General features: G+C 49.7%; 1 protein-coding gene across 2 annotated transcripts in view; it reads right to left on the bottom strand.

The window, feature by feature from the left end:
* Window positions 1-19,525, bottom strand: part of SLC6A4 (solute carrier family 6 member 4) — a 36,043-nt gene extending 16,518 nt beyond the window's left edge. The window contains exons 1-3 of one of the 2 annotated variants that reach the window (XM_055131905.1): window positions 19,263-19,525; window positions 3,091-3,531; window positions 429-563 (exon numbers count right to left, since the gene is read on the bottom strand). In XM_055131905.1, the coding sequence (XP_054987880.1) occupies window positions 429-563; window positions 3,091-3,433 (478 nt within the window). In that variant the 5' untranslated portion in view covers window positions 3,434-3,531; window positions 19,263-19,525. The remainder of the gene's footprint in view (window positions 1-428; window positions 564-3,090; window positions 3,532-19,262) is intronic. The other variant, XM_055131906.1, reaches the window with a different exon arrangement.
* Window positions 19,526-27,347: the final 7,822 nt, after the last annotated feature.

Here is a 27,347-nt window from a genome sequence, read left to right as displayed (position 1 = left end):
CTAGGTTTCACTCTATATGGTCCCTCAACCCTGCCAGGAGTCATCCCTGAGCTCAGGACCAGGAGTAAGCCCTGAGCACAGCCATGTGTGACACCCCCACCCCCCAAAAAGTAGGAAGCAGAGGGGTCAGGGAAACAACACAAAGACCTGGACACATGACCACGGAGAGCCCCAGGTTTAACAACCCCACCTCAAGCACTACTGGGCATTCTTCTGGTGCCCCCAGAAATAAAATACATGTTTTCTATGTGCTGTTGTTTATCTCTAACTCCTGTTTATTATTTCCCTGCAACAATCTATGCCACTTGGAGAGTCAAAAGCAGACTTCCATGAGATCCCCTTAAGGCCTGATTGCATAAGGCCTCAGATCCTGAGAGAAATCACGCGGCCTTGGAGGACCCCCCTCCCACCCCAAACTTGTCAGGTACCTTTGAAGATGGGGCAGATTTTCTTCCACACGGAAATGCAGCCATTTCGATGATACTGGCCCAGCGCAAGCTCCATGTAGAAGAGAGGGATTCCTCCAAAAATGGCCATGATGGTGTAAGGGAGGAGGAAGGCACCTGAGGTAGATGAAAGACGTTTGCACTGTCTGCGGACACAAGACAGATTTCTGGAACGGCCCAACCCATGGGAATCCCAGGGGGCACCAAGAACCTGAGCCCGTGTTGCAGTCAGCCAGCAGTGAGTGACTTCACACAGGCACCCCTGGGCTTTATGCAGTGGGTGGGGGGTGCAAAAAAGCAAGCTGGGGCAGGAGGCGGGGAGCAAGTGGGAAGGAAGTGGGCTGGAGGGGGGGGGGGGCGGTGGGTGTCACAGGTCAGGCCTCGAACTAGCTGAGGCCCTGAACTTCAGATCACTCCCTCTCACATGTCAGAGTTTCTCAGACTGTCTCTGCTGAGCTTAAAACCATACTTACTGGGCTGGGAGATAGTCCAGTGGTTAGGGTTCATGTGTGAATCCTGGCACTACAGGGTACCCTGAGTATTGCTGGGTGCATCCCTGGACAACCTTACAGGGTGTGGCCCTGGGGGTCCCCACTGGTACTGGGGTGGTCCACATAGACACTGCAGAACCCGCCGAACATTGCCTTCTCAAGCCCTTGCACTGGGCCAACAACCTGTGTAGCAGAGAATTGTTGGTGGAGCCCCCAGATCTCTTCAGCACCATTTGGCAGGCTTCCCACAACACACACACACACACACACACACACACACACACACACACACACACACACGCATGCATGCACACATGCACGCACACACACTCAGGCAACCCCCCTGAAGCAGAAGCTCCAGGTAAACCAACCTTCCTGACTCCCCAGATGATTCTTTTTTTTTTTTTAACCCCCAGATAACTCTGATGCACCCAATACCTGGACCTACATTTGGGACCCTGGAAGAGACTTCCTGTGACAAACTGTAACAGCTGAGATAATCCACTAGTCCTGAACATGGATCTTTGTTTTTCTGTATGAGTTCCGCCTACAGACACTTGCTCATTGATGTCAGGTTATATTCCCACAATCCTACCAAGCCAGGACCCTCCCACCCCTCAGGTGTGGCTGAAAAGGGTAGCTGGTGACAGACACCAACCTCCAAGCCGCTGTGTGCCAGAAGGTGTTGGTGTCCCCTGGCCGAATTGAGAAATATTAGGTTGGGGATTGCTCCTCAGCAACCCAAGTTTCAGCCTAAAGATGCATCAGCTGTGATTGTTGCCTAATCACATTCCCATCCATCAAGGGCTCTAAATTCAGACACCTTTTTTTCGGGGCGGTGGGAAAGGATGACAGCACACCCAGCAGTACTAGGGGTTACTCCTGGCTCTGCACTCAGGAATTACACCTGGAGGTGCTTGGGGGACTACATGGGATGCCAGGTATTGAACCTGGTTGGTCTCGGGCAAAACAAACACCCTACCCACTGTACTACGTGGACTATGCTCTGGCCCTAAACCCAGAAGCGTTAAGTTAGAGATCCTCAAAACAGCTAAGCAGGTACGTCTAGCTGGAGGAAAACTAGGTTGTGTTTTCATGGCACTGTTTTCTCAAAATGCCTTGATGTGGGTGGCTTTCCAGCAGCAGGAGAAACTCCCCAGGGCACCCAGTGCCTCGTCTAGAATGCAGGCTAAAGGTGAGTCTTGCCAGGCAGGAGATAGGAGCCTCTAACTTTCCCCTCCCCCCAGGCAGGAAACTGTGCATCCTCACAGCTGCATAGCACAACTGCCTTTGGAGATGCTGTAAATTCAGTGAACTATGTGCCAGGCCACCGAGGAAAAGAAAGTGACACAAATGGACTGTGACTAGCAGCTCTATAAAGTTGGTTGCCGGAGCACCTGTTGTTTGAACTGAATTGATTCCCATTTCTCTTCCTTTTCCTATTCAGATAGCAAGTCTAGTATGAACAAGAGACACCACACCAGTCTATCCCCTGCTCCACTCTCCCTGGGCCTCCACGCCTACAGGAAGCTGCTCTTTCTGATCATTTATAAGTAAACTGCTCTCAAGGAATTAGGGGCAGAAGCAGGAGCAAGAGACAGCCCCAGGGCTAGGAGGTGTGTCTCAGGGCATGCTTTGCATGTAAAAGACCTGTACTCTGCCCCCACCCCCCAACCCCCACATACACACAAATAGTTTCTGGCCTCAAAACCTGGACACTCTTGTTGTAAGGGATATAGCATACATCCCTGTTAGGATAAGGGTTGGCATTAATGCCCCACCACGCCTGGGCTCGGGCCTGGACCCTATCCAGATTGATAATTTAAGACTCTGGACCCGAGCTGACGCCCATCTGGGACCTCACACACAGTCCAAAGGCCCCATGTGCCAAGCCCAGCTCTGGGACCCTGGAATTACCTCCCAGTTTTCCTCAAGTAGGGACCCTTCTACACAGAAGGTGCTTCAAACCCAGAAAGCCTCAGACATGCTAATTTTAAGTTTGGGGGACTGGGGGATCTGCCTCTTCTTAGATATCTCAAAAGTAAGCAGTTGCATTCACAAATGCATCAGTTGGATAATACAGAAAGCTTTGATCGATCCTCTGGCTTTCCAAAAGGATCACAGGCCTCCCCTCCATAGCCCATGGTACTGACCCCCTCCATTCTGGTAACAGATGTAGGGAAAGCGCCAGACGTTGCCCAGGTCCACAGCATAGCCAATGACCGAGAGGAGGAAATCCACCTTCTTGCCCCATGTCTCCCGCTCGCCAGCCGGAGCCTCAGCCACTAGGGCAGTGGTGGCCGTGGCGGCAGAGTGCTGAACACCGTCTCCTGCACCCCGGCTGGGAACCGCTGAGTAACCGTTGGAGATTTGGCCAGACTCTGCCTTGTCCCCAGGGCCAGGGACACCCTTCTGTAGCACTCCGTTCTCCTGACAATCATCTCCATCCGTGCCCACTGCCGGCTCCTTCTGGGAACTTAGGGGCGTAGTCTCCATCCTGCTGGCTAGTAGGTGCTGCTGACTCCCATCTGCTGAGGACCGGAACTAAGTTCTGTGGCTCTTTGTAGCTGGGTACTGGTGGGGTCACAGCTCTGCTGGAAAGGCACACAGAGAGAGGCATCTTAGCTTGGCTTCAGTGCTAACTCATCAGACATCTTCACCTGCATTCATAGGGTCTCACACTCATCCGGTAAAGAGAGACCTTTGCTATGAGGGTCAATGAATTGAACGACATTGGTCCAGCTTATACAAGGTATCAAATCAAATTTGCAAAGGGGAAAACAAGTCAACAAAACAAACACAAATAGGCACTAATCCCCAAGATTTTGTGCAGGATATATTTAAGAACAAAGCACTTACTTCACTTTAAGACACTAGACTCTCACCCAGGACATTAGCAGTAATTCGGAATGGAAGAGCTTTCGTAAAGCTTCCCAGAGCACTGACTCTGTCCTGTTTCTGTCTGCAAGTAAATAAGGACAGTCCCCACCATCACTTCAGCTGAACATGCCAGGTATATCTTAAAGAACAATAGCGATCACTTTAAAGAGGAAAGTGCAAAAGGTAGAGGGAGGAGGCCACCCTTTTGGAAGCACCCCTAGATTTTTGAGCTATGGAATTTTTTCACTCTTCCTGCAGCCCAGATCTTTGAAATCTCAGGGCAGGTTCTAGCAGCTTCCAGCTATTTACAGAGCATATGTGTTTCACCTTCCTTTTACGTCCCCACAGCTCCACTGACCGTCAGTCATACTGTTGCTCACCTTTCCTTCTCATCTCTCCAGAAACTCCTGTGGTTAATCCATTTGCCACTTTGCAGCAGTGGACAGGAAAAGTCACCTCTCATGCTTTGCCAAGAGGGCTGGGGCAAAGAACACAGAGGTTACAGTGCCAACCTGGTAGAGGTCTCCACCCCCACGTGGTGCTGGACTGCCAAAGACTTTCAAATCACTGCTGGGTCCAGGGCTACAGGAGCGTCAGCTCAACTTGTTCTCATCCGGATTGAGGTCTGAGATGTCAAACAGGATAGAAATCTGAGCCCTTTTGGACTTTAAAACTGTGACCTGTTATAAAGTTTGTAAGCAGCCAAGACTTTTCAGCTAATTAAATTTCTGCTGGGTCTCAACTGTCTGAACTCTTGAAACAGTCTGGGAGCTAAAGCATGCTTCTGCTGGCTCAGACAACATGGTATCTAAGAAAAGGTGCCCAGGGGTGGCATGTGGCTATTACTGCATGCCTCTAAGGTTGATTCTTCAAGTGCAGCCATGAAGAACAGCCAGGGACGGGGACAAATCAGAACAATGCCCAGTGGCATTTTCAGTTCAGCCCATGGCTCAACTCCCCACTCGTGGAAATACAAATAATGTAGTGAGTGAAAATCTAGACCACAATGTCATAAGTTCCCTCCAATGACTGTGTGCAGAAATATTGGCACGGATTTGCCACAAACACCAGGGGATACAAATAGTTAAGAGTTTCATGGGGGTTTTTTTCTTATAAAATGAAAAATAAAAATTTGAAAGAAATTATTTCCTAAAATAATACCTAGATAATCAGAGAGAAATCAGCTCTATTCAGCTATACACCGTGCCTCTGTGTGTGTGTGTGTGTGTGTGTGTGTGTGTGTGTGTGTGTGTGTGTGTGTGTGTAAGGTAAGGGGGGGGGGCCTATTTGGTCCAAATCTCAACTCTGCCTAATCTCAAATAACTCACAGAATAGGACTTTTCTGACAAAGAGTGATCTGCTTTTTTTTATGCCGTTGTTCAGACTCTCTGGGGTGCCCCTTTCCTTGTACCTCAATTAGACTTTATGAGCTTTAGTTGGGGGCGGGGGTTGTCAGGTCATACCTAATAATGTTTGTGGGCTATTTCTGGCTCTGTGCTTGGGGATTGCTCCTTGTGGTGCTCAGAGAACCCTGTGGTGCAAGGGATTGAACCAGGCTTGCCACAAGTGCCCTACGTTACCTCTGGCTCCAAGATTTCATGGACTTATAAAGTAACCACATGTCTTCTCGTCAACAGTAACTAAGTAATCATCAGGCCAAGGTACTGTTTTTTTTCAGTGTCCCAATAACTCAGGGCATCCCAGACATGCAAACGTGTGCTCTACCCCTGAGCCACAATTAAAGCCCTTCCCAAGGGTTTTTTATTTTATTTTTAATTTCTTTTAGTTTGGGTCCACACTTGGTGGTGCTCAGGACTTACTCCTAGCTCTGCACTCAGGTATCAGAAGACTCAGGGGACAATGTGGGCTGCTGGGGAGTGAACCCAGGTTGGTCACAGGCAAGGTAAGAGCATTATCCACTGTACTATCTACACCCACCCCAAGGAAATTTTAAAACCAAGTAATTTCTTCTTCCCTGGTGTTGTTGCAGTGATGACCTGGCTGCACACATGTGTGGCAGTGCCTGTGTGCTCTCACTGTGATGGTCACATGCCTTTGTGGAAGGCTGCACTTCTGGTCCCGCGCCCCCACATCCTTCAGTAGCGATGCTGAGGATCCAAACAGCAATGCTGCCAGGACCACGCTCAGCCCTGAGTGTGGCACTCAGCTCACAAAGCAGGTGATTTTTGCCACTGAGTGGTGCCCAAGAAATTTCTCATTTTGTTTTGTTTTGGGGGTCACATTAAGCCATGCTTGCTCCTGGCTCTGTACTCAGGTATCACTCCTGGTGGGGCTTGGGGAACCCTAAGAGGCACCAGAAATTGAACCTGGGTCAGCTGCATGTAAGACAAGCACCTTACTCACTGTACTAGCTCGCTGGCCCCTTCAAGGGAATTTTTTAAAAACTTTTTTTTTCATTGAATCACTGTGAGATAGACCATTACAAAGCTTTGATGATTGGATTTCAGTCGTACAGTATTCCAGCATCCATCCCTCTACCAGTGTACATTTCCCAGCACAAATGTCCCCAGATTTCCTCCCATCACCCCCCATCCCCTGCCTGCCTCTAGCCTCTATGGCAGGTGCTTTCTCTCTCTCTCTCTCTCTCTCTCTCTCTCTCTCTCTCTCTCTCTCTCTCTCTCTCTCTCTCTCTCTCTCTTTCTTCTCCCCCCTCTCTCCCTCTCCCTCTCCCTCTCTATGTCCCCCTCCTTTTGGGCATTGTGACTTGCAATATTATACTGAAAGGTTATCAAGAATATCCCTTACCTACTTTCAACCCTCAGATCTTGTCCAGTGTGATCATTCCCAGCTATTATTATCATACTGGTCTCTTATCTACCTTCAGTCCCACACACTTGTGGTTAGTTTCAACCATTGACCAGTCCTCCAAACCTTCCTGTTTTCCCTGGAATATAAGGGTTTTTCTGTGGGCCACACCCAGCTGTGCTCAGGAATTACCCCTCTATCACTCCTTCAAGGAAATTCTTTAAAGTTCTTTTGAACATTATTTTTGTTTGAGGCATTGTGGTTTTCAATGTTGACGACAGGATTTCATGCACCCAAGGTTCCAACACGACATTCTCCACCAGAATGTCCTTCCTCTAAACCATGCCAGGGTCTGTTTTATTGTCTTTCAGAGAGAAAAAAAAAAAAGATGAGGAGACACCAATAATATCTATTTCGGTGGATGGTGCTGGGATCAAACTCAAGGCTTCACTTACGAAGAGTGAGTGCACAGCCAAGCACAACCTGAACTTGGCAGCGTGGCTGTTTGAAGAAGGCCACTGCACTTCCCTCCGGTCATGGTCTCCACATTAAATGCTGAAGAACTTGAAGACCAGATGGCAGAGATAAAGAGCTTTATCACACCGGGCCAGATGGCACCCAGCAGATAGAGTCTGCCCACAACTAGAGTCCCCTTGACCTTCCTTTCCCTGCCTTCCCAGTTTGACATAGGAAGTGTCCTTATACACACTCTCCTCTCACCGACAGAACATCTGGGGATCCCTTGCGTCAGCCAGAGTCTTGGGCCCATCCTACTGCAGTCTCTGGAAAGCCCATCTCCGCAACAGCGGGCAGCAGAGCCCAGGGGGTTGTTCTAGATTTCATTTACTCTCTTCCCTAAGGCATCCTGCAGAGAGAATGGGAAGTGGGTGTGGTGTGTGGAGCGGTGCTTGGTAAACATGGGGGGGGGGGGCAACGTGTGTTCTTAGGGAAGGTCCACTCCAAGGAATCTGATCTTTATTTCTTGGCAATTGTGAGATGCAACAACTAGAAGTCCCAATTCTCTCTTTTGGTTCTGAGCCATTACAAAGAAATTGTTCTCTGAAGTGACCCCCAGTACTTTCTTATTTCTTTTTATTTTTTTATTTTTTTATTTTTTTTTTTTTTGCTTTTTGGGTCACACCCAGCGATGCTCAGGGGTTACTCCTGGCTTTGCACTCAGGAATTACTCCTGGCGGTGCTTGGGGGACCATATGGGATGCCGGGGATCGAACCCGGGTCGGCCGCGTGCAAGGCAAACGCCCTACCCGCTGTGCTATCGCTCCGGCCCCACTTTCTTATTTCTTAATTGTTATCAACAGGCTAAAATAGCCAGGTGACTAATTAAAAGGATGCCTTGGTTGGTAGCTGAGTTCAGTCTGTCCCTCCAACTCTGCTTTACGGGGTTCCCCCAGTGTGTCCCCACCCCCATTCATTCAAACTGGGAGTGCAGACAGCTAAAGCCACAATTCCTCTACAGACGAACGGGCAGGATACACACTGCTGTGTCACTCACCTCTCCTACAGGGAAGGTCCTCCCAGCCACCAGGCCAGCCAAGAGCCAGCGGCCTAGGCCTGCGCCCCCATGTGCCTACAGCATGTGACATGTCCCTCCCAGGCCCTTTCCTCATTTTTCTGATTCTACAGAGCACTGAGCAGCCTCTATGACTGAGTCCAGCAGCTAATGATGGCTGGGAGCGAGCTGAGATAGCGTTTTAGGAGCAAGAGTTGTTAAGGTCGGTCAACTTATTAATTTTTTTAAATTTTGGTGAGGGATGTTTGGGGCCATACCCAGAGGTGCTCAGGGCTTACTCCTGGCTCTGTGCTCAGGATCACTCATGGCAGGGCTTGGAGTGAACATATGCCGGAGATTAAACCAGAGTTGGCTGTGTGCAAGGCAAGTGCACTATCTCTCCCTATATTCCCTCTCTGGCTCCAGAGCCAATTTTTGATCTTGCTGTCAGGAGACTCGGGGCAGAAGACTCCAAGTTTGAACCCTGCACCGCACATCCCCTCCCTAAAGCCACACTGGATGTGACCCTGCTGGCCCTCAGCACCCCCAACCTCTGGCTAACACCACCCAGCCAAGCTTTACCGGAGTTACCCCGATGAAAACAATGAAGAACAAAGGAATGCTGTCTGGAAACTTTTTCCCCTAACAGAACCACATTTGACCCAGGAGTATTAATTGTTTATGTTGGAAGTTGCTGGGGGGGGGGGCGGAGTGGGGGGGGGAACGGTCACCAGCGCCACCACAGATACTAGTGGGATTAGGCCTGCGGTGCTGGGGATCAAATCTAGAGCCTCATACATGCATGTCCTGTGCTCTACCACTTGAGCTGTTTTCCTGGCCTGAAAACTACATTTTATTTATTTTATTTTATGGGAGGGTGCTCTCCAGCAGTGCTCCAGGACCTGTCCTGGTGATATTTAACTCAGCTGCAATGGACCTGAAGGGTCAGTGCTGAAGCCAGCAATGCATTACTGCTGGGCCTAGCAGTGCTAGGGAGAAGATGAGGACATCAATGCATCAAGGTCACCCCAGCAAGGCCGTATGGTGCTAGAGATTGACTCAAGGCCTCCACACACAAGACTTGTGCTGCAGCCTTCAAGCGCTTCCCCTGTTCTCTAGCAAGGTTTTTCAATCCCCCTGGGTAGAAAGACTACAGGGAGGCTAATTTAGATCTTTGATTGTCCCCAGGGGACTATAAGTTTCCCCAGGGCCAGAAAAAAGTCCTATAGCCTTCTTTTGCACTCCTGATGTGTGCCTTGCCCCGGGCTGAGCAAGGAACAGTCTGTGGGTGGTGCCAAGGAGTAATAGGACAATCTGATGGGTAGGAACCTCATCTCCAAGTCTCCACGGATGATGTGGCCAATGGGCTAAGATCCACTCTGTGCTCACATCCCTGCCAGTTTCCACCACCTCCAGCCTCCTAGGAAGGTCTGTTTCTATTTAAACTCCCAATCAAATCTCCATTTCCTCTTTCCAAACACCCTGCCTCAATAGCCAGGGGAACCAGTTTGTGAACAAGCATGCAATTACAGTGATTAGTCATAAAACCACCCAGCCCTTTGGAAACACCCAAGGACTTGATTTGTCTGAAGACCATCAGCTTGGCCTAGGCAGAAACTATAGAAATTTTGTACTTTGACTGTGTGTGGTTTGTGTGTGTGTGTGTGTGTGTGTGTGTGTGTGTGTGTTGAGATGAAAGTGGGTTTTTATTTCTCAGGACACTCAATTTCCATCTCCAAAAACAGAACAAAAGCACCATGGATTATGTGTTTACCACTGAGATAAGATTGATTATAGGCCATAGAGCCAAGTGGCAATTAGCATTTCCTATCAATAGGGAGTCCAAAGTTCCCTCGAGGCACCTATTTCAGATGACAGGAATGACCAGGGTCCCTGGTGCTACTCCTGCAGAAAACAAGGAATCTGGCCCTAGCATTCACTCAGTGCCACCAGCTGTGCACCTGCTCTATGCCAGTCTCTGGGCAAGCCACGGTTCAGCCTTCACAGGACCAGGTCAATGCCTGAGAAAAACTGACAGGTGGCGAACAGCGGCGCCCACTGGCAGTGAGATATCTGCTCCTCAGATATGCAGGCTGAGCCCCACATTCTTTACTCCACAGCTGACTGCAGGGAGGAAAGATCTTCTTTGTCTTGCTATTGCCAAAGTCTGTCTCCGAGCCTTTTGTCTCAGGCCCTCCGGGTTCCGGGGCTCTACTGTGTGAGACGGCAGCTGCTCTGCAGAGGGGTTGGTTGGCTTCTCTGTGGGGGCTGGAAACTGTGAGGACCACTGGCTCTAAAAATGGAGACTCTAGGGCAGGAAAGATAGTACAGCAGGTACGGTGCTTGCTTTCCATTGCCTTACACGTGGCTGACCTGGGTTCTGTCCCTGGTAGCCCATATGATTTCCAGAGCCCTGCCAGGAGTAAGCCCTGAGCACGGCCAGGAGTAAGCCCTGAGCACCACCACAAGGAGTGGCCCCAAATCAATTGATCAATCAATATTAAAAGGGAGATTTCATGATATGAATGGAGGGAGAGAAAAATCTGCCTGACTGGGGACTTGCAGGAGAGAAATGGGCCCTCACTCAGAGTTGTGTCAGTATTCAGAAACCCCGGCTCTGGGGTGTGTGAAGGGACTCAAGGACGGTGGTGGAGGGAGATGGACACGCTAGTGCGGGGTGTGGCACAGTCTCAGTGCAGGCCAAAACATTCTTGTAAATCATGATACCTCTATAAAAATAATTCCCGGGATGAGCTAGTTGAATGTTTTTGAAAATTAAATAGGCAAAAATGTTCAGGGCCATTCCCCAGGGAAAAGAATCTCTGACCAGAATTTCCCCTGCCCGGAAGAGGAGAAAGTCGGAGCTGCTCTGTAACTAGGGTGTAAATATAAAGGATCAGCCATTTATAAGGCTGAGATCACCACAGAGACTGGCAAAAGTACAGCGGTTTATTTATTTTGACTTTAAAACATGGATTTGGCAGAGACAGGCAGAAAGAACCCTCCTCTGGTGAACATGAATGTTCAAGCCTCGACTTAACACCTCTTCTGAGTCATCACTTAAGAGTTCCCATGTGTCCACAAGCCACAGCTCTCTTGTCTCAGAGATTTGCATTAGAATGCCAGACCCACCACTTGAAGACCAGGCTGTGTGTCTTTGAACAGTTCGCTTAAGCTCTCTGAGCTTCCTTGTCCTCCTATATTAAAAAAAAAAAATTAAGTCCTCCTAGAGCGAAAGAGATAGTATAAGGGTTAAAGCACTTGCCTTGCACACAACTGACTCCAGTTTAATCTCTGGTACCACATATAGTTCCTTAAACACTACAAGGAGTGATCCCTGAGCACAGAGTAAGGACTGAGCTTCGAGCACCAAGGAGTATAGTCCAAATACTCACCTCCCCCTCATGCACCATAAAATCCTCCTTCCTAGAGGCTGTGAATTGTGGGAATTCATTTAAAGCCCAACAAATACTTAGCACAGTCAGGAGCTATGGGAAGTAGAACACATGAGTCCACCCCACAACCCTACCTGTGCAACCTAGAGTTTTCATACTTCTCAGCTCAGTCAGGAAAGGAAACTGAGGCCTCCTGGGGCCAGAGCAATAGTACAGCAGGTAGGGCGTTTGTCTTGCACTCGGATGACCAAGGTTTGATTTCTGGCATATTATATGGTTCCCCCGAGTACTGCCAAGAGTAATTTCTGAGTGCGGAGCCAGGAGTAACCCCTGAGCATCACTGGGTGTGACCCAAAAAGAAAAAAAAACACACACACAATCAAACAACCAACCAAACAAGCAAACAAACAAACAAACAAAAACCTGAGGCTTCCAAGGGTAAATGACCTGTACTTCACAGCACTATGAATGAGCCACATAAAGGATCAGCCATTTATGGGGCCAGATGCTCGGGCCTCCATCCCCTTTGGGGTGAGCCCTCGGTGTACGTGCTAGTTCATCTCAACCAGAGGCCTGGTATCACCTGGGAAACTTGTCAACGGCGGGTTTCTGGGCTCCTTGCCCAGAGATGCATATTTAAGAGATTTATGCAGGTGCTGCATTTTCAACAAGCACCTAGGTAACCAGGGGCAGTTGGGCCCCTAAGCATGCCCACCCTACACCTTCACTCCCTCTTATTAGCCTGCACTCACTGAGGCCTGACTTACTTTTCCGATCGTCTCTTCACAAAGTTGCTGGCAAGGGTCTGTTGCTCCTCTCAGTCCTCACTGGCCTCTCCTTCTTGATTGGCATGTGTCATAGCCCATCATGTCTCCTACCCCTGTACCTGCTTTGCAGCCACCTGACAGCAAAGTGTCTCTCATGGCTGCTGATGGCACCTGCACCCTGCTGGTCCTTGCAGACATCAATTCTGGGTCTTACGGGCCAGCAATCTGCAGGTTTATACCAATAGGCAGGCAGCCTAGAGTCTCAGGAGAGACATCACACGTTTTTCTCCAGACCTCATTCTCAGGACCCACCACTACTCTCTCTTCACCCATTAGGAAGATCTGCAGTGCCTCTGAGGGCAGCAGGAGGCTTCCCCCAGAAAACTTTACTTTTTTGGGGGGGGGCAGGCGAAGACTCCCAAGCAATGGTCAGTGGTCCCCCAACACTGCTCTTACTAGATTATGAGGTGGAAAAGACTGGAACTTGTAGGGTTAAGGAAGCACTCACAATGTGCTTTAGACTGAAACAAGTACTAGCAGGCGGGCCTGTCAATGGCCTGTGTTCCAAACGTTCATTGCCGAGTTGTTTACCTGGAACCTGAAATATATTTTCTACCCTCTGAAATAAATGTGATGAAGATTATTAACATCCCAAACCAGCTCCCAAAATCTGAGCTGAATCATAAAATTGGAAAATATCTCAAATGAGAGCTGCAGAACAGAGGCATGTTAAATACTATAAAGCAAGGTGACAACGAAATGGATTGGAAGTTATTCACTTAACATTCTGGCTCTTGAGAAAATTTAATTTGAGGAGAGAAGGACATAGAAAGAAAGAGACTCTTGTGTAGATTTGGTGGGCAATTCTCATAGAGAACTTAGATATTCACACAGACTCATGACTTTGAACTATCTTCACAACTTACAACTTCTGGCACCCATTGAAGCTGCTTTTCTTCCATGGCTGGAATATGTTTCAAGGCGAACAACGCTGGGAAAGAAACTTGGGCAACCTGAATGGATGACATGCTCTGTCAAGCAGGATTAGAGTATCACCCTTTGTAAGTATCACATACACGTTATAAACAACTGCATTGTTATAACACAAGTTATGAGAAAGGGACTAGAATTAGTTGTGTAGGAACTATAGAAAGTGTTCTATGCCATCCATAGAAATCAAGATAAGAGGCCGGAGTAATAGTACAGTGAGTAGGGCATTTGCCTTGCACACGGCCAACCTAGATTCCATCCCCATCATCCTATATGGTCCCCTGACCACCTGAGTGCAGAGCCAGAAATAACCTCTGAGCATCACCAGGTGTGGCCCGAAAATTAAAAAAAAAAATCAAGATTAAAAACATTGGAGCATTTTCAGATACAAACTTTCTTTTTCTTTTTACAGATATATCACTAAGACTATTTAAAAAGTATTAGATATACAGTTGTACTGTAACATTGTAGCACTGTCGTTCCATTATTCATTGATTTGCTCAAGTGGGCACCAGTAACGTCTCCATTGTGGGACTTGTTGTTACTGTTTTTGGCATATCGAATACACCATAGGTAGCTTGCCAGGCTTTGCTGTGAGGGCAGGATATTCTCGGTAGCTTGCCAGGCTCTCCGAGAGGGACGAAGGAATTGAATCCGGGTTGGCCGTGAGCAAGGAAAACGCCCTACCGGCTATTTCAAAACAGGTATGAAGACTGGAGAGACAGAACACCAGGTTCTATCTCTGCAGGCACTTGTCTTGCACAGGGTTTGATCTCTGGTACCTCTTATGTCCCCCACCACCATCAGAGAATGATCCCTGAGCACAGCTAAGAGAAAGCTCTGAGTACAGCCACGTGTGGCCTCAAGAACAAAAAATAAAATTATATTAAAATTAAAATATATATGAGGGTTGGAGAGTTAACTCAGCACATTCTAAATATGCAGAGCAGTAGAGATAGTACAGCAGGCTAAGTGCTTTCTTGTATTTTCCGGACCCAGATTTTATCCCCAGCACCCCATATGGTCCCCCAAGCTCTGTCAGGGGAGTGAAGTCTGAATGCATAGCCAGGATTTAGTCTTGAGCACTTCCAGGTGTAAAAGCAAAACAAGTGTTCCATGCCAGAGGCCTGGGTTCAATTCCTGGTGTGACATTTTCCTCTGGGCACTGCTTGGAGTGCCCCCAAAGCACTGTGTTAAAAGTAGCCCCTATAAATTAATTTAAAAAAAAGTAGCCCCTAAAGTAATTTCAGGTGTGGCAAAAAAAAAAATTAGCTAAAAAACCCAGATACTATTAGATCCACAAACAGAGTCAAGAGTGGGAGCGGGGAGAATCAGAGGAAAACCAGAACAGGGATACGGTGTTGTGAAATGAGGGCGGACTTTCTTGTGGCGGCAGAGGAAGATTTGAGAGGAGGAGAAAAGAGAGGAGTCTGGAGTGGAATGAGATCAGATGGAGATGAAAGGATTGGGGGAGGCAGGCCTGGTTCTATGTGTGTGTGGGGGGTGGGGGGAAGTCAGGAGGAGAGAACAAAGTGGGAAGGAAAAAAATGGGGTCAGCAGCAGAGTAGACAAAGCCTGGGGTGCCCCAGGATGCCTGTGATTTGGACACGGCAGCTTGAAATGATGGGGCCTCTTCTCACAGATCAAGAAGTTCTGAATGTGTTTTACTGAGTTACACCCACCCTCTGGGCATTCATGGAAAATCAGTCCCGCATTGCCCAAGATTGGTCAAGAGCTCAGCTATGCACTGAGATGAAGGCAAGATATGAGAAATCTCTGATCCCTGGAGTTTCATCCTAGAAAGTAACCCTGTAAGTGACAAAGGTAGTATGAGAAATTTGACGGTGTGTTTTATGTTTATTTTCTGTTTTGTTGGGGGGCCACACCCAGCCAAGGCTTACTCCTGGCTCTGCACTCAGGGATCATTCCTTGTGGGGCTCAGGGGACCGTGTGGGATGCCAGAGATCGAACCCAGGTCAGCCATGTGCAAGACAAGCCTCCTACCTGCAATACAATAGCTCTAGCCTTACACTGTATGTTGATAATAGTATTTCACTAATGTGGTGCAGTAAGAAAGGGGCTGGAATTTGTTATATAGGAAAATGGTCTTCTAAGAAGTCAGTGCTGAAGCTTTCAGGAGCAATACATGTGGGTGTCTAGAAAATCTAAGGTTTCACCAAATACATGCATTTCTAAAGCACATAATTATTGTGTCATGTCAGGTATTGTATACAACATGTCAGGTTATATGTATTAAATATGCAAGCATGAGATTGGCCTATAGGCATGTGGGCACATGTGGCATGATGTTAAGACTGGTGGATCTGGATGCGGATTCACTGGGCCATTTCTCTGCGTTTTCAATTGAAATTTTTCCAAAAGAAAAACAGTGGCCATTGGGGTAGGGTTGTGGGGGGTGGGAATTCTAGCGCTCTGCTCAGAGCAGGCTGGGAAGCCTCCAGCCCGGCCACCTCTATGAGCTGTCAGCAGAGGGGAGCCCCAAATAGTCTCTCCTCTCCCTGGTCTCCTCTCCCCTCTCCTCTCCTCTCTGCCCTCCCCAACGCCTTTCCCTAAACAAGGGAAGGAGCCAGCAAATTTGATTTGCATTTTAAAAACAACATGATGAGTGCAGGGAAGAACAGAAGTGTAGGAGACTCAGATTCTAGGCCTGACTGAGTCCTTAGGCACCCCTAGGCCTCAGGCGAGCTTGAACAAATCTTTCCAGAAAGCTCTGCCTACCCCTAAGGCTAAGGAATCCCTTAGTGAAAGAGCATGGTTCAGTTTATTTTCATTTTATTCAGCAGCTCGCTAACAAAGGAAATAAAAGGTTCTTTCTTTCCTTCAAATGCCCAGAAAGACCCCACAGAAACACTCTAGAAGGGACAAGCCAGCTGAGGGCTCAAGCGCTGCCCCTCCCAGCTCACCCACCAACAACAGCACTGGATTTTTCCCAGCACGAAACACTCTGAGCAGTGGCGCTCCCAGATGCTTGGCCCTATTTCACCTCCCCCCAACTCCCCGCCTCTGCAAATAATCTCAGGTACCAGGAGATCTTCCCCTCTCCCTGGGCCACTTGTCAGCATCTGGGACCCCTGGCCACTCAGCTGGCCAGGACGTCAGTGCCTTGGCTCTACGTGGCTGGGCTTTTTCTCAGTGAGGACTTAGCAGTTCAAGGGCTTCACTGTGCAAAACACAGTGGCAGTAGGGGAGCCGAGACCAGGTTCCAGGGGAGCTAGAGGGAAGAGCAACAAGACCGCCTGGCTGCCTCCTACCCACCCCCTCTCCTCATTTGCCTTCCCCATTCCATTAAGCACAGGATGAAGAGAACTTCGCATTTATAGAGGGTTAGCAGGTTGATAACTGAGTGCTCATCTTCTTCTTAGCAACCAGCGCTGACAAAGGTCAGGCTGGAGAGATGCCCTTGCGCAGACAGAGCGGAGGTTAAGCCATCATTTCTGTATGTAGATCCCAGAGTATTTGCATTCTGCCTAGAAATAAGGAGCCTTGGGCCACCCATGGAAACAGTTCACATTGCCTGCTTCTGCCCATGGAAAGCCCTTTGCAGCATACCTCTTGGAAAGGATCATTTCATCTATTTCCCACCAGATCCCTCTAGAATGATGGTTTTCTTAAGCTCAGAAACCAAATATCCCCAGAAGCAAGGTGAATCAACCTGTCTCAGGTTTAGGGAAATGAATCCTTCTTCAGACCTTTAAGACTTATGCCCCCAGGTGTCTGTGGTACCCCACAAACTTCAGGACAGTGCAGCTGACTGGCACAAGCTCAATGTCCAGGGGAGAAAATCTCACCAGTCTAAAGCTAAGCTGTTGAGGGCAGCCATTTCCACCATATGGCCCTGGGAACTCTCACAAAGATGGGGAGACGGACCCCACTGTGGTTTGGACATGATTGAGGGGCAGCCTCATGTGTCAGAACAGGCACAGACTCTGCCTTACAGAGAAACTCTAGCAGGAGGAGAATCTTGACGGCAAGATCAGGAACATCAGGGCAGAGGGTGCTGACACTGTTATTTTTCTCTTTTATTTCAACTCAAGTTTGTTTAATGCAGAGAAGCCAGGGAGCAGTTACAGAATAAGTTAGAGGGACAGGACATGGTGTTATCAGCCCAACCCCTTAGCCAAGAAGCAAGAGGACATCTTGTTTCCCAGAGGACAGTCTCCAGGAATGGTTGAGGTCTGTGGTGTTTCCTTAAAATGGCAGAAAAGTGCCTGCATCAAAAGATGCCTTGGGCATCTTTAAGGAAAGGGGGAAAATGTCAAGTCATGACCACATCCTGTTGATTCATTAAAGTCAAATTAAAATTAAACTTCAGGCAGCCCTGTCCTCTCAAATAAAGCATTTGATTAGGAATGAAGGAGAAGGAACAGTGCTTTGCTGGCTTTGTTTTGGGAAGTACCTATGTTTCTCTTTGGAAGAGCAGAGCGTGGGATGCAGTTTATAAGAGTCAATCCCTCCAGGCACGCACCCCCAGTCTATCCTCACCTTGCACATCTGCGAAACTCCTTCTCTGAGTTTCATCAAAATGCTCAGACAATCCTAGACGCCTCCTCTCTCCCCAGAGGAATTTGAGGTTTTGTGAGTCCATTAAATCTTCTCCATTACTCCATACCCATCCTACCTCCGCCCGATGACCACCCTTAGTATTTCTATTTCTTAGTAAGGAGATGGAAAGAAATGGGTTTGAATCTGGGCTGATAGATATATCCCTGAAATGTCCTGAGCCACTCATCAGCATTGAAGTGACTGGAGAATGAAGTCAGGTTCAGTGGGATGAGTGAAAAGGGAGAGGAGAGGGAAAGGAAAAGGAGGAGAAGAAGGAAGAAGAGGAGGAGAAGGAGGAGGAGGAGGAGAAAGAGAAGATGAAGGAGAAAGAGAGGAGAGGAAAGGGAGAGGAGTGGAAAAGGAGAGAAGAGATGGAAAATGAGGAAATTTTTTGGAAAAAAATTTCAAAAGGAAAATGAGAGGAGAGGTATCACTCCAAAGGACTTGCTTAAGTCGCACAAACCCCTTAAGAACCTGCCTCTCATGCACGACGGAACTGGCCCACCCAGCCAGTGTCTGCAGGAGTCAGATGCACCTCTGGGCAGCAGGTCAGAGAACAGAATCAAGCCCATGCGTCTTACCCCACTCCCGAAAACCCAAACATTCATGCCCTCCAGCTCATGAGCCACAAATCCCCAAAGTTGCCTTCCCAGACTTCTTAAATTTCCTCCATGTCACGAAAGGCAAAATGCATTTAATATTTGATCTCGTGATAAGAGCTAGCAGCTCATAAGTAGATCAGGGACCCGGCTCAATTTTTTTTTTTTTCCTGAACGAAAATTGATCATAAGCACACACGCACCAGCCTTTGTCATGCCTGCTTCGGAAATCCTACCCCTCTCAAAATTCTCCGGAACCCCAAATGAAAAAGAAATTCAATCTAGCCAAGATCCAGGGCCGAAGGAAATGTGCTCTCTCGAATGGGTTGGCCCCGGGGATCTGGTTTTCAAAGCTGGATCTGAAGGCGGTCATTTGTTTGTTTATTTGTTTATTTGGAACGCGCTGCAGGCTTACCCACTGCCCTCCCTCGGCTCCCGCCGCTCGTCGGAGTTCGCGTCTCCGAGACGGTCGGGAGGGCCCGTGAGCGGCCGCGGGCTCCGCGCGCCGACGCGGCCGGCCCTGAGGTGTCACTCGGAGATTTTTCTAGGCGTCTGGGCATGTATGTCAGCGGCCGCGCGGGCACCGGAGCGCCTCTGCCGAACGCTCGGCGCACGCGATGGCAGGAGTCACGCCCCAGCGAGCCGCGGCGGGGAAGCTCAAGCCGCTCGCCGGCCCCTGGGGGAGTCCCCGCCCGACCCCCGGCCCGACCCCCGCCCGACCCCCGCCCGAGCCCGCGCCCGCCCGCCCAGCCCCGCGCCCGCCGAGCCCCGCGCCCGCCGCCCGCCGCCCGCGCGCTGCCCGGGAACGAAGTTCTGCAAGAGGCGCGGGAGGCGCCGGGGGCGAAGCCGACCCACCTGCTCGGGCTCTCGGGCTCTCGGCGGCCGGCGGGCGACCCGCGCGCCCTCGACGCACCCGCGGCTGCTGCCTGTGGCGCGCTGGAGCCCGGGCGGCCGTATTTGTACTCGCGGCCCCTCACATGGTCTGATCTTCTAGATAGCCGCCGCCAAAGAGCTCGGCAAGAATTTTTGCGTCACTTTGAGCTGCATAAACTTTACCAGAGGCTCAGCCAGGCTCCGGGGCGGAGGGACGGCTGCCTGCGTGCTGGGGGGCGTGAGAGGGGAGAAGGGTGGGGTCTGGGGAGCGGTTCCGCGCCCCCAACTCTCTCTCTCTCTCTCTCTCTCTGATAGTCACACAGAGCCACACGCAGTCACATTCACACAATAGCCACATCCAGTCACATTTACACTCTCATGCACAGTCTCTCTCTCTCTCTCTCTCAAACACACACACACACACACACACACACACACACACACTGATAGTCACACAGCCACACACAGTCACATTTACACAAGAGCCACATCTAGTCAACATTTACAATCTCATACACTCACATTCAAACACACGATGTGACTCATACACATACACAGTCATATACACAGGCACACTTGGACAGTCATGCAACTATGTGCACAGACCTTCACAGTCATATTCACCCCCCCCCCCCCCCACACACACACTCAATACACTGACAGTCACACAGCCACACATGCAGTCACATTTACATACATATTCATACTGTCACACACGCGCGCACACTCCCTTCCTAGAGGAGAGGGAGGGGTAGGAGGCAGCAAGCTGAGAAGCTACTGCCCCTCCCCCCCATTTACTCCTCTGCCGTTTGCTCTCCACATTTCAAGTTTCTACTCAGTGTTACTTCTACTTAGTGCCATTTTTTTTGAGCGCGAACATGTTCCAAACCTGCCCATCCTGCCCATCCTACTTCGTGCTCTATTTTTCTTCCAAGAACTTAACAGCACCTGGCATTCCGGGAGCTTACTGGTGGGGTGGGCACTCAGCCAGAAGAAACTTTGTCTAATTCCTCACCATCCCCAGGGCTTCTGCCAGTGACCTACCTAGTAACTAGCCTAAGCGCTTACAGAACAAATGGGTGAAGAATTCTTTCTCATGTTGTAAACTAGCCACAGTTCTAAGCACTATCAAAGTAGCTGGTCTAGGGTGCAGGGGAAGGGGATCTGCAAAAACCACCCATGCCTGCTGGTTAGAGAGTGGGTGAAGGATTGTATCCATTATTTTAATTATCTATAGCAACTTAAAAAGAATCCATTGTTTTGAAGTATGTGGATATCATTGTTTTGATCATTTTTAAGCTTGCATTTTTTAAAAAATTAAATGTATTATATGATCTTTTCAGTTAGATGCTGCTGCTGTTTTGGGCCACTCCAGGTGGGGACTGTGTATGTGTGTGTGTGTGTGTGTGTGTGTGTGTGTGTGTGTGTGTGTGTGTGTGTGTTTGGGGGGGAGGGTGCTGGTCTCCTTCATTAGCTGGAGAACATGTAATGCCAGGGGAGGAAATCAGGGCTCCGCGCATGCATGCACTCCCGCTCTTTGAGCTCTAAATAATTTATTACATTTAAAAAAGAATGGGTGCACTGCTTGCTTTGGGAAGTCCCAGGCAGAAATGGGAAGGTGGGGATGACCTACCTATTTCTCCTTAGAAGAGGCCAGGGACTGTGACAGCAGAAGGTAGAAAGAATATAGCTAGCTGGGATGTCAGTCGGGGTAGAGAATAAGCCTTGTGTGTATGAGGTCCGGGATTCCATCCCCAGCACCACAAAAAAAAAAAAAAAGAAAGGTGACAACAATTTCAACCCCCTTGTACTTGGGAGATCTCACCCTGGGAGATGAGCATCTCTAGTGGGAAGAACTTTGTCCCTGGGCATGGGTAGTGCCCCACACTAGGACATGTCAGTGTAAGGTTTCAGCGCCACCTAGACGTCAAGATGGGGATTGCTGGGAGCTTCTGGGGAGCTAGCAGACATTCAGCACACAATTCCAGGTCAAACCCTGAGGCACCAGAACCCTCCCTGGGATAAACCCTCTTTCAGATGAGTGCAGTTGTTTACTGTACCCAGATTTTACTCCCCTTTCTTAAATTTATGTTTAAGTGCTGTGAACAAGGGGTTACACTAACGTACAGCAAGTTCTGAGGAGACAGGGCAGAGGGAGGGATAAGGGGGCTAGGTGGGGACGACGTCAGCCTTGGCTAAGGCTCTAGACTCCACTCAGCTCCACTCAGCTCATCTTCTGAAACTCCAAGATACTTTAAAAACCATTCCACAGGGGCGGGCCTGACCCAAAGAGTCAAACACATGCTTTTGACAAGCCAGAGGCCAAGGTTCAGGTCCAGCACTTGACCACATGGTCCCTGAACACTGCAGGATCCCTGAATGGACCCCTCGCCCCGTCAGTGATTAGGGAGTGGCCTCTGAGTGGGTGCATCTCCCCCCACCTCCATCCCCCTCCAAATAAAAACACGTCACAGTGTTCCAGACTTGTGGATCTGGGTGGGATCTTTCTACTAGACCTTAATAATCATTTGTTGGGGGCCTTTTCTTGGTGCTGCGTTTTCTGCTGAGGTGCAAGAATCCAATTCCTGAGCTTAATCCCAGCTCTGAGTCTTTACCACCTGTGCCTGCTTGAGTATAGTTAAGTTAAGTTCTTTCTTCTTCTCCTTCTCCTTCTCCCACAAGTTAAGTTCTTTCTTCTTCTCCTTCTCCTTTCTCCTTCTTCTCCTTCTCCTTCTCCTTCTTCTTCTCCTTTTTTGTTTTGCTTTTTGGGTCACACCCAGCGATGCTCAGGGGTTACTCCTGGCTCTGTACTCAGGAATTACTCCCAGCGGTGCTTGGGGGACCATTTGGGATGCCAGAGATTGAACCCGGGTACTATCGCTCCAACTCCTCATTTTCATTTTGAAGTACTGGGAATCAAACCCATATGTAAGGCAAGTGCACATCTCTGAACCCTGGGGTGACTTTTCTCATTCTTATTTGTTTGGGGGCCACACCCAGCAGTACTAAGGGATTACTCCCAGTTCTGTGTTTGGGGTTGCTCCTGAGTGTGCTGGGGGTTCTGTGTGCTTTTAGGGATCAAACCCAGCCCCCAGCATGCCAAGTGTGCCCTCTGCCCACTGAGCCATCCATCCTCTAAGTTCTTTAGTCTCACCAAGTCTGGCCTTGGGTCCCTTGTGTGTAAAATGGAGACCACGGGGTCCCCAGCCTGATGGGGTGCAAAAGGCTGACCATCCCTCCTGCAGTGGGGAGCAGCGGGGCTCTCTCCCCATGGTGCAACCTTCATCCCATCCTCTCTCTCCTCAGCCTCAGGATCCCCAGGCCAGTCTTTCCCCCTCTGTGCTCTGGCTATGAGGCTCTGCCAGAAAATGGTTTTAGAACCACAGACTTGCCTGTCCCTTGTTCTTACTGCCTCCATGTCAGTCCACAGGGATGGCTCGAGAGGTCGGCTAGTTCTCTAACAGATGCTTCCTCTCCCCCTGGTTCCCTGGGTGCCACCCAGGTGCCTCAGGTACCCCGCCTTCTCCTTCACAACCCAGTGTCTCTTCCTCCCTCATCCCCTGCTTCCTATTCTCATTGCCACCATGGCTTTGTCTCTTTCCATCAATCAGACTCCCTCTCGCACACTTCTTTCGCACTTGATTCCCTCTGCCTGTGGGGTCCCTCCTGGTCTCCAAACCAGGGTAAGCAAGGGCAGATTTTCCCCTCTGCTCCCCAACCCTGCACCACCCAGTTGTCTGCCCTCTTCTCCATTAAGGCTTCTTTTATTATTCTTTTTGCTTTTGGGGTCACACCTGGCGATGCACAGGGGTTACTCCTGGCTCTGCACTCAGGAATCACTCCTGGAGGTGCTTGGGGGACCATATGGGATGCTGGGAATCGAATCCAGGTCGGTCTTGTGCAAGGCAAGTGCCCTACCCGCTGTGCTATTGCGCCAGCCCCCATCAAGGCTTCTTTGTGACCTGAACACGGGCTGCATGCAGGACACTGAGGCTCAGCTTCTGCCCTTCAGGGTCAGTAAGAGGATGTGACTGTGAGGACAGCAGGGAGCCTTCAGAGAGGCTGGAGGAAAGCAGTGTCAGGAAATGACATGCTAGAGGCACGTGGACGGGCGAGGGCTTGGCTGGAGGGTATAGCCCCTGTGCAAACAGGGATGGGACCAAAGTTGGAGCCTGCAGGAGTCCAGTAACTGGCTGGTGCGCTGGGAAAGTGCTGACGTCACAGATGCTGTGAATCTGGGTGAGAGAAAGCCAGGCAGGCAGTCGTGGCTCAGCGAGAATTTCTTTTTGCCTCAGTCTACCCCAGAACTGGCGGGCCTCTTCAGGGCCTGCTCTGAGGTTAGGGAATCAAGTCTGGCTTTGAGAGACAACAGAGCGCTTGTAAATGTTTATATCCCTTCCCCAGCCCTTGTCTGCCACACACATGTACACAAACATGGCCACTGAGGAAAACCCATTTCCTGGGCTTCTCAAAGCCCAGCAACAGTTCCCCTGGGAGACCAGCCAGGACAAAGCCCGGTAACCTCCAGCCTCTCCCTCCGGAAGCCCCGGAGCCATCTGTCTGTCCGGTTGGGCCCAGCTTATACTATAATGGAAGGTGAGGGCTGCCCTTCCAGAAGGCTTTTCCTTGGAGTCCCCCACCCCTGAGCTCGGCCCTGCTCCATCCCTCCAGATACCCCTTACTTGGGGGGATATAACCTAGTTTGGTGATTGCACTCAAAGTCATGTTGTGGGACACAGCACCTGCCATGCAGGGTCGGCTGTGACTACAGGCCCTCTCCCCCAGCTCGTCCTGAGTGCTGTGTGAGGCCCCTCCACTGGCAGAGCTACTGATCCCAGTGAGGCCAGGCTCAGGAAACGCAGAGTGCCAGGAGGGGGGTGGTGCCCTTGCCCTATGCCCGCCCTGCGTGAGAAAAACAGAGTTGGTCGAGCTTGACTTAGGCAGAAAAGAGCTGGAAACAGATGAGCTGTGTTCCGTCCACGGTCGGTCGGCTCTCTCTCATTCATTTGGAGCCTCCTGCCTTTGTTAAACAAACCCTCTTGCAAATGCTGTAGTTATTGCAACCATCCTGTCTGTGATAAATTGGAACCAGGGTTTGTGACTTTCACTTCCTGCCTCTAAGATGCCCTTCTCTGGCTATAAATACCCCTAGAGAGGACCACCGTCTGGAGAGCAGCAGTTTTTAACCTTCTACTTTGGCAGAGAAGTGGAAGCTGAGAGAAGCAAACCCCAACCCCCGCCCGCCTATGTATGCACGACTGATTATAGCCAGTGCTTTGATTCCTCTCCAAATGCCTGTCTCCTCTGCTAGACTCAGTTCCCAAGGGAAAGGTTCGGCCTCTCATGTCTCAGCCCGCACTTCCCACTGTGTCAGCACACCGCGCGCTTCAGCAACACATGGACTGGCAAGGGATGACTAAGGAAATGCCTTTTCCTCCGAGCAAACTCTTTGTGCCATAACCAGCAGAGACTGGTAAATGAATGGGGGCACACGCAGCAAGGGAATACCACACAGCTGTGCGTGAAAGTGAGACCTCTTAGGTAGGATGAGGGCGAGGTTGTCAAGAGTCACTGTGGCTCAGAGTGGCTCAGCACACACCATAAGGGCAAGGACCTGAGTTTGAGTCCTGATGCCCCTCCCCCCATAAAAAAAAACCCCACACCCTCTCCCCTCTAAAAAGAACAGATGTCACACCAATCTGGAGGTGGGGGGTGGGCAGTGGATGCAGCTACTGTGTGTACTGAAACTTTTTCCAGAGATGAACTTAAGTGCCTCGGTGGGAAAGGACAATTATGACTAGAGACCATCCCTACTACTACACTGTATATCCTTCAACATGGGCTGGAGCGATAGCACAGTGGGTAGGGCATTTGCCTTGCACGCAGCCGACCCAAGTTCAATTCCTCCGTCCCTCTCGGAGAGCCCAGCAAGCTACCGGAGTATCCCGCCTGCACAGCAGAGCCTGGCAAGTGACCCGTGTCGTATTCGACACGTTACTGGTGCCCGCTCGAGCAAATCGATGAGCAACGGCATGACAGTGATAGTGATCCTTCAACATCACTCAACGTACTTGTGTAGATAACATTTTCATTAAACTCTTTGTGGAAGAGTGACTATTATTTTGGAATTCTAAAGGCTGAAGAAAAGAAAGGAAGATAAAAGACAAGAAAACAGGCCCTGAGCTGAATGGCCCGGCTCTGGCTGAGAGCCTGCAGGCCAGGGGACTTAGTACCCTCACAAACTTAGTGTTTCCTAGGGAAGGAGGTAAATATTTTCTTTAATTTAGTAGGAAGGAAACAGAGCCAGGAGGTGAAGCCCAGGATCAGATCAAGGGGGCAGGATTATTTTAGAACTCAAGCTGTCTGCTTCGGGATCCTGAGGTCAGGCCTCTCCAGCAGACCCACTTTCCAGTTTCCTCTTTTCTGCTCGAGATGATAAAGCAGCATCTTCTCCTTGGCTCGTCTTCCCGCCTAGGAACTTGAAGATAACTCTGCCTCCTCATATAGATTTGCCTTAATCTCATCTTGGGGAGCTGATCACCCTCCTGATGACTGTGGTCACTGTGATTACAAGTTAAAGGGCCAGGACTGGAACAATAGTACAACACCCCCCACAGTTCCCTGAGCCCCACCAGGAGTGACCGAAAGTACAGGGCTGGGAGTAAGCCTAGAGCACAGGTGGTATGGTCCAAAATAACCCATTCTTAATAAAGGTGCTAGTGGAGACTGAGGCTCAAACCCTCTGTATCTGCCCCTCTGTGAGACTCCCAGAAGCCAAGACAGGAGGAAACCGCTGGCATCCAGAGGCTTCGAGCATCACACTGTACAAGCCCATTTGCAACAAGAGTGCAAAGGGAAGTACTCTTGTGTAGGTTTCCCTCTCTCCTCCTTTCCCTTTCTTCCACCTATGTCCATGTGATCTATACCTTTCTGGTAAGCACTGGTATGCAAGATCCACGGAAACTGTTTTCATTCTCATTAAGTTATAGGGAAGCTGCCTCTGGGTTTTTGTCTAAACATCTGAGTGGCACTGTCAGAATCCACAGCTATTTAGTTCTCTCTCTTTGTCTCCCTCTTCCTCATCTTGTCACCATACCGGCAATACTCCTGGATCTGCGCTCAGGAACCACGAGCCAGGTTTGTGAAAGCAGAGATGAGCAAGACAAAGCCCATGCCCTTTGCAGAGCTGACCGGGATAATCTTTAGGAAAAACAGATATGAATACATAAATAAGGTATCACAGCACTGCAAAGACTATAACAGACCCCAGGGGCAAATGTGGAGGTGGCAGGGGGGCTGGCTACTTACCTATGTTGATCAGGGTGGCCTTGATATGGAGTGATGGCCACATAGCAAAGAGCTTTTTTGAAAGTGGAGGAAAGTTTTAGGAAGGGATCGGCAGAGAGGTAGGAGCTCAGATTGAGGGGCAAGTTTGGAGAGGGTGACGGACTAGAGCAGAGTGAACAAGAAGGGATACTACGTCTGGAGAAGTGGGGAGAAACCACAGGGAACTGAAGTAATTCAAGGAGAACTCAGAGCATTCTTGCTGGCTTCCGAGAGCCTGGGCAGGTAACCAAAGAAGGTCCCTGCTAGGTGCAATGCGGGTGCAGTTCTTTCCCTATAGCACATCAGGTAGAGTGTTTGCCTTGCACACGGCCGGCCCGGGTTCGATTCCTCTGTCCCTCTGAGAGAGCCCGGCAAGCTACCGAGAGCATCCTGCCCACACAGCAGAGCCTGGCAAGCTACTCGTGGAGTATTCAATATGCCAAAAACAGTAACAAGTCTCACAATGGAGACATTACTGGTGCCCACTCGAGCAAATTGATGAGCAACGGGATGACAGTGACAGTGATAAGTGATACCCACCCTGCACTGCAGCTGACTTACAATGATCATGGGGTAGCATCAGGGATGGCCTCGAGTTCTCTCTATCCACTGAAGCAGAGTTAGTGAAGTCTAGTTTTTCTAGACTAAGCAAGAGAGTGAGCATTTATCCCTCAAGCTGCCATTTTCTTGATGGTGACATACATGTAAGGGAGTTTGAAAAGAAAGCCAAACAAAACAAAG

This window comes from Sorex araneus, chromosome 3 (genome assembly GCF_027595985.1).
Source record: "Sorex araneus isolate mSorAra2 chromosome 3, mSorAra2.pri, whole genome shotgun sequence".
Taxonomy (NCBI): domain Eukaryota; kingdom Metazoa; phylum Chordata; class Mammalia; order Eulipotyphla; family Soricidae; genus Sorex; species Sorex araneus.
This window is presented reverse-complemented; position numbering and strand designations above follow the sequence as displayed.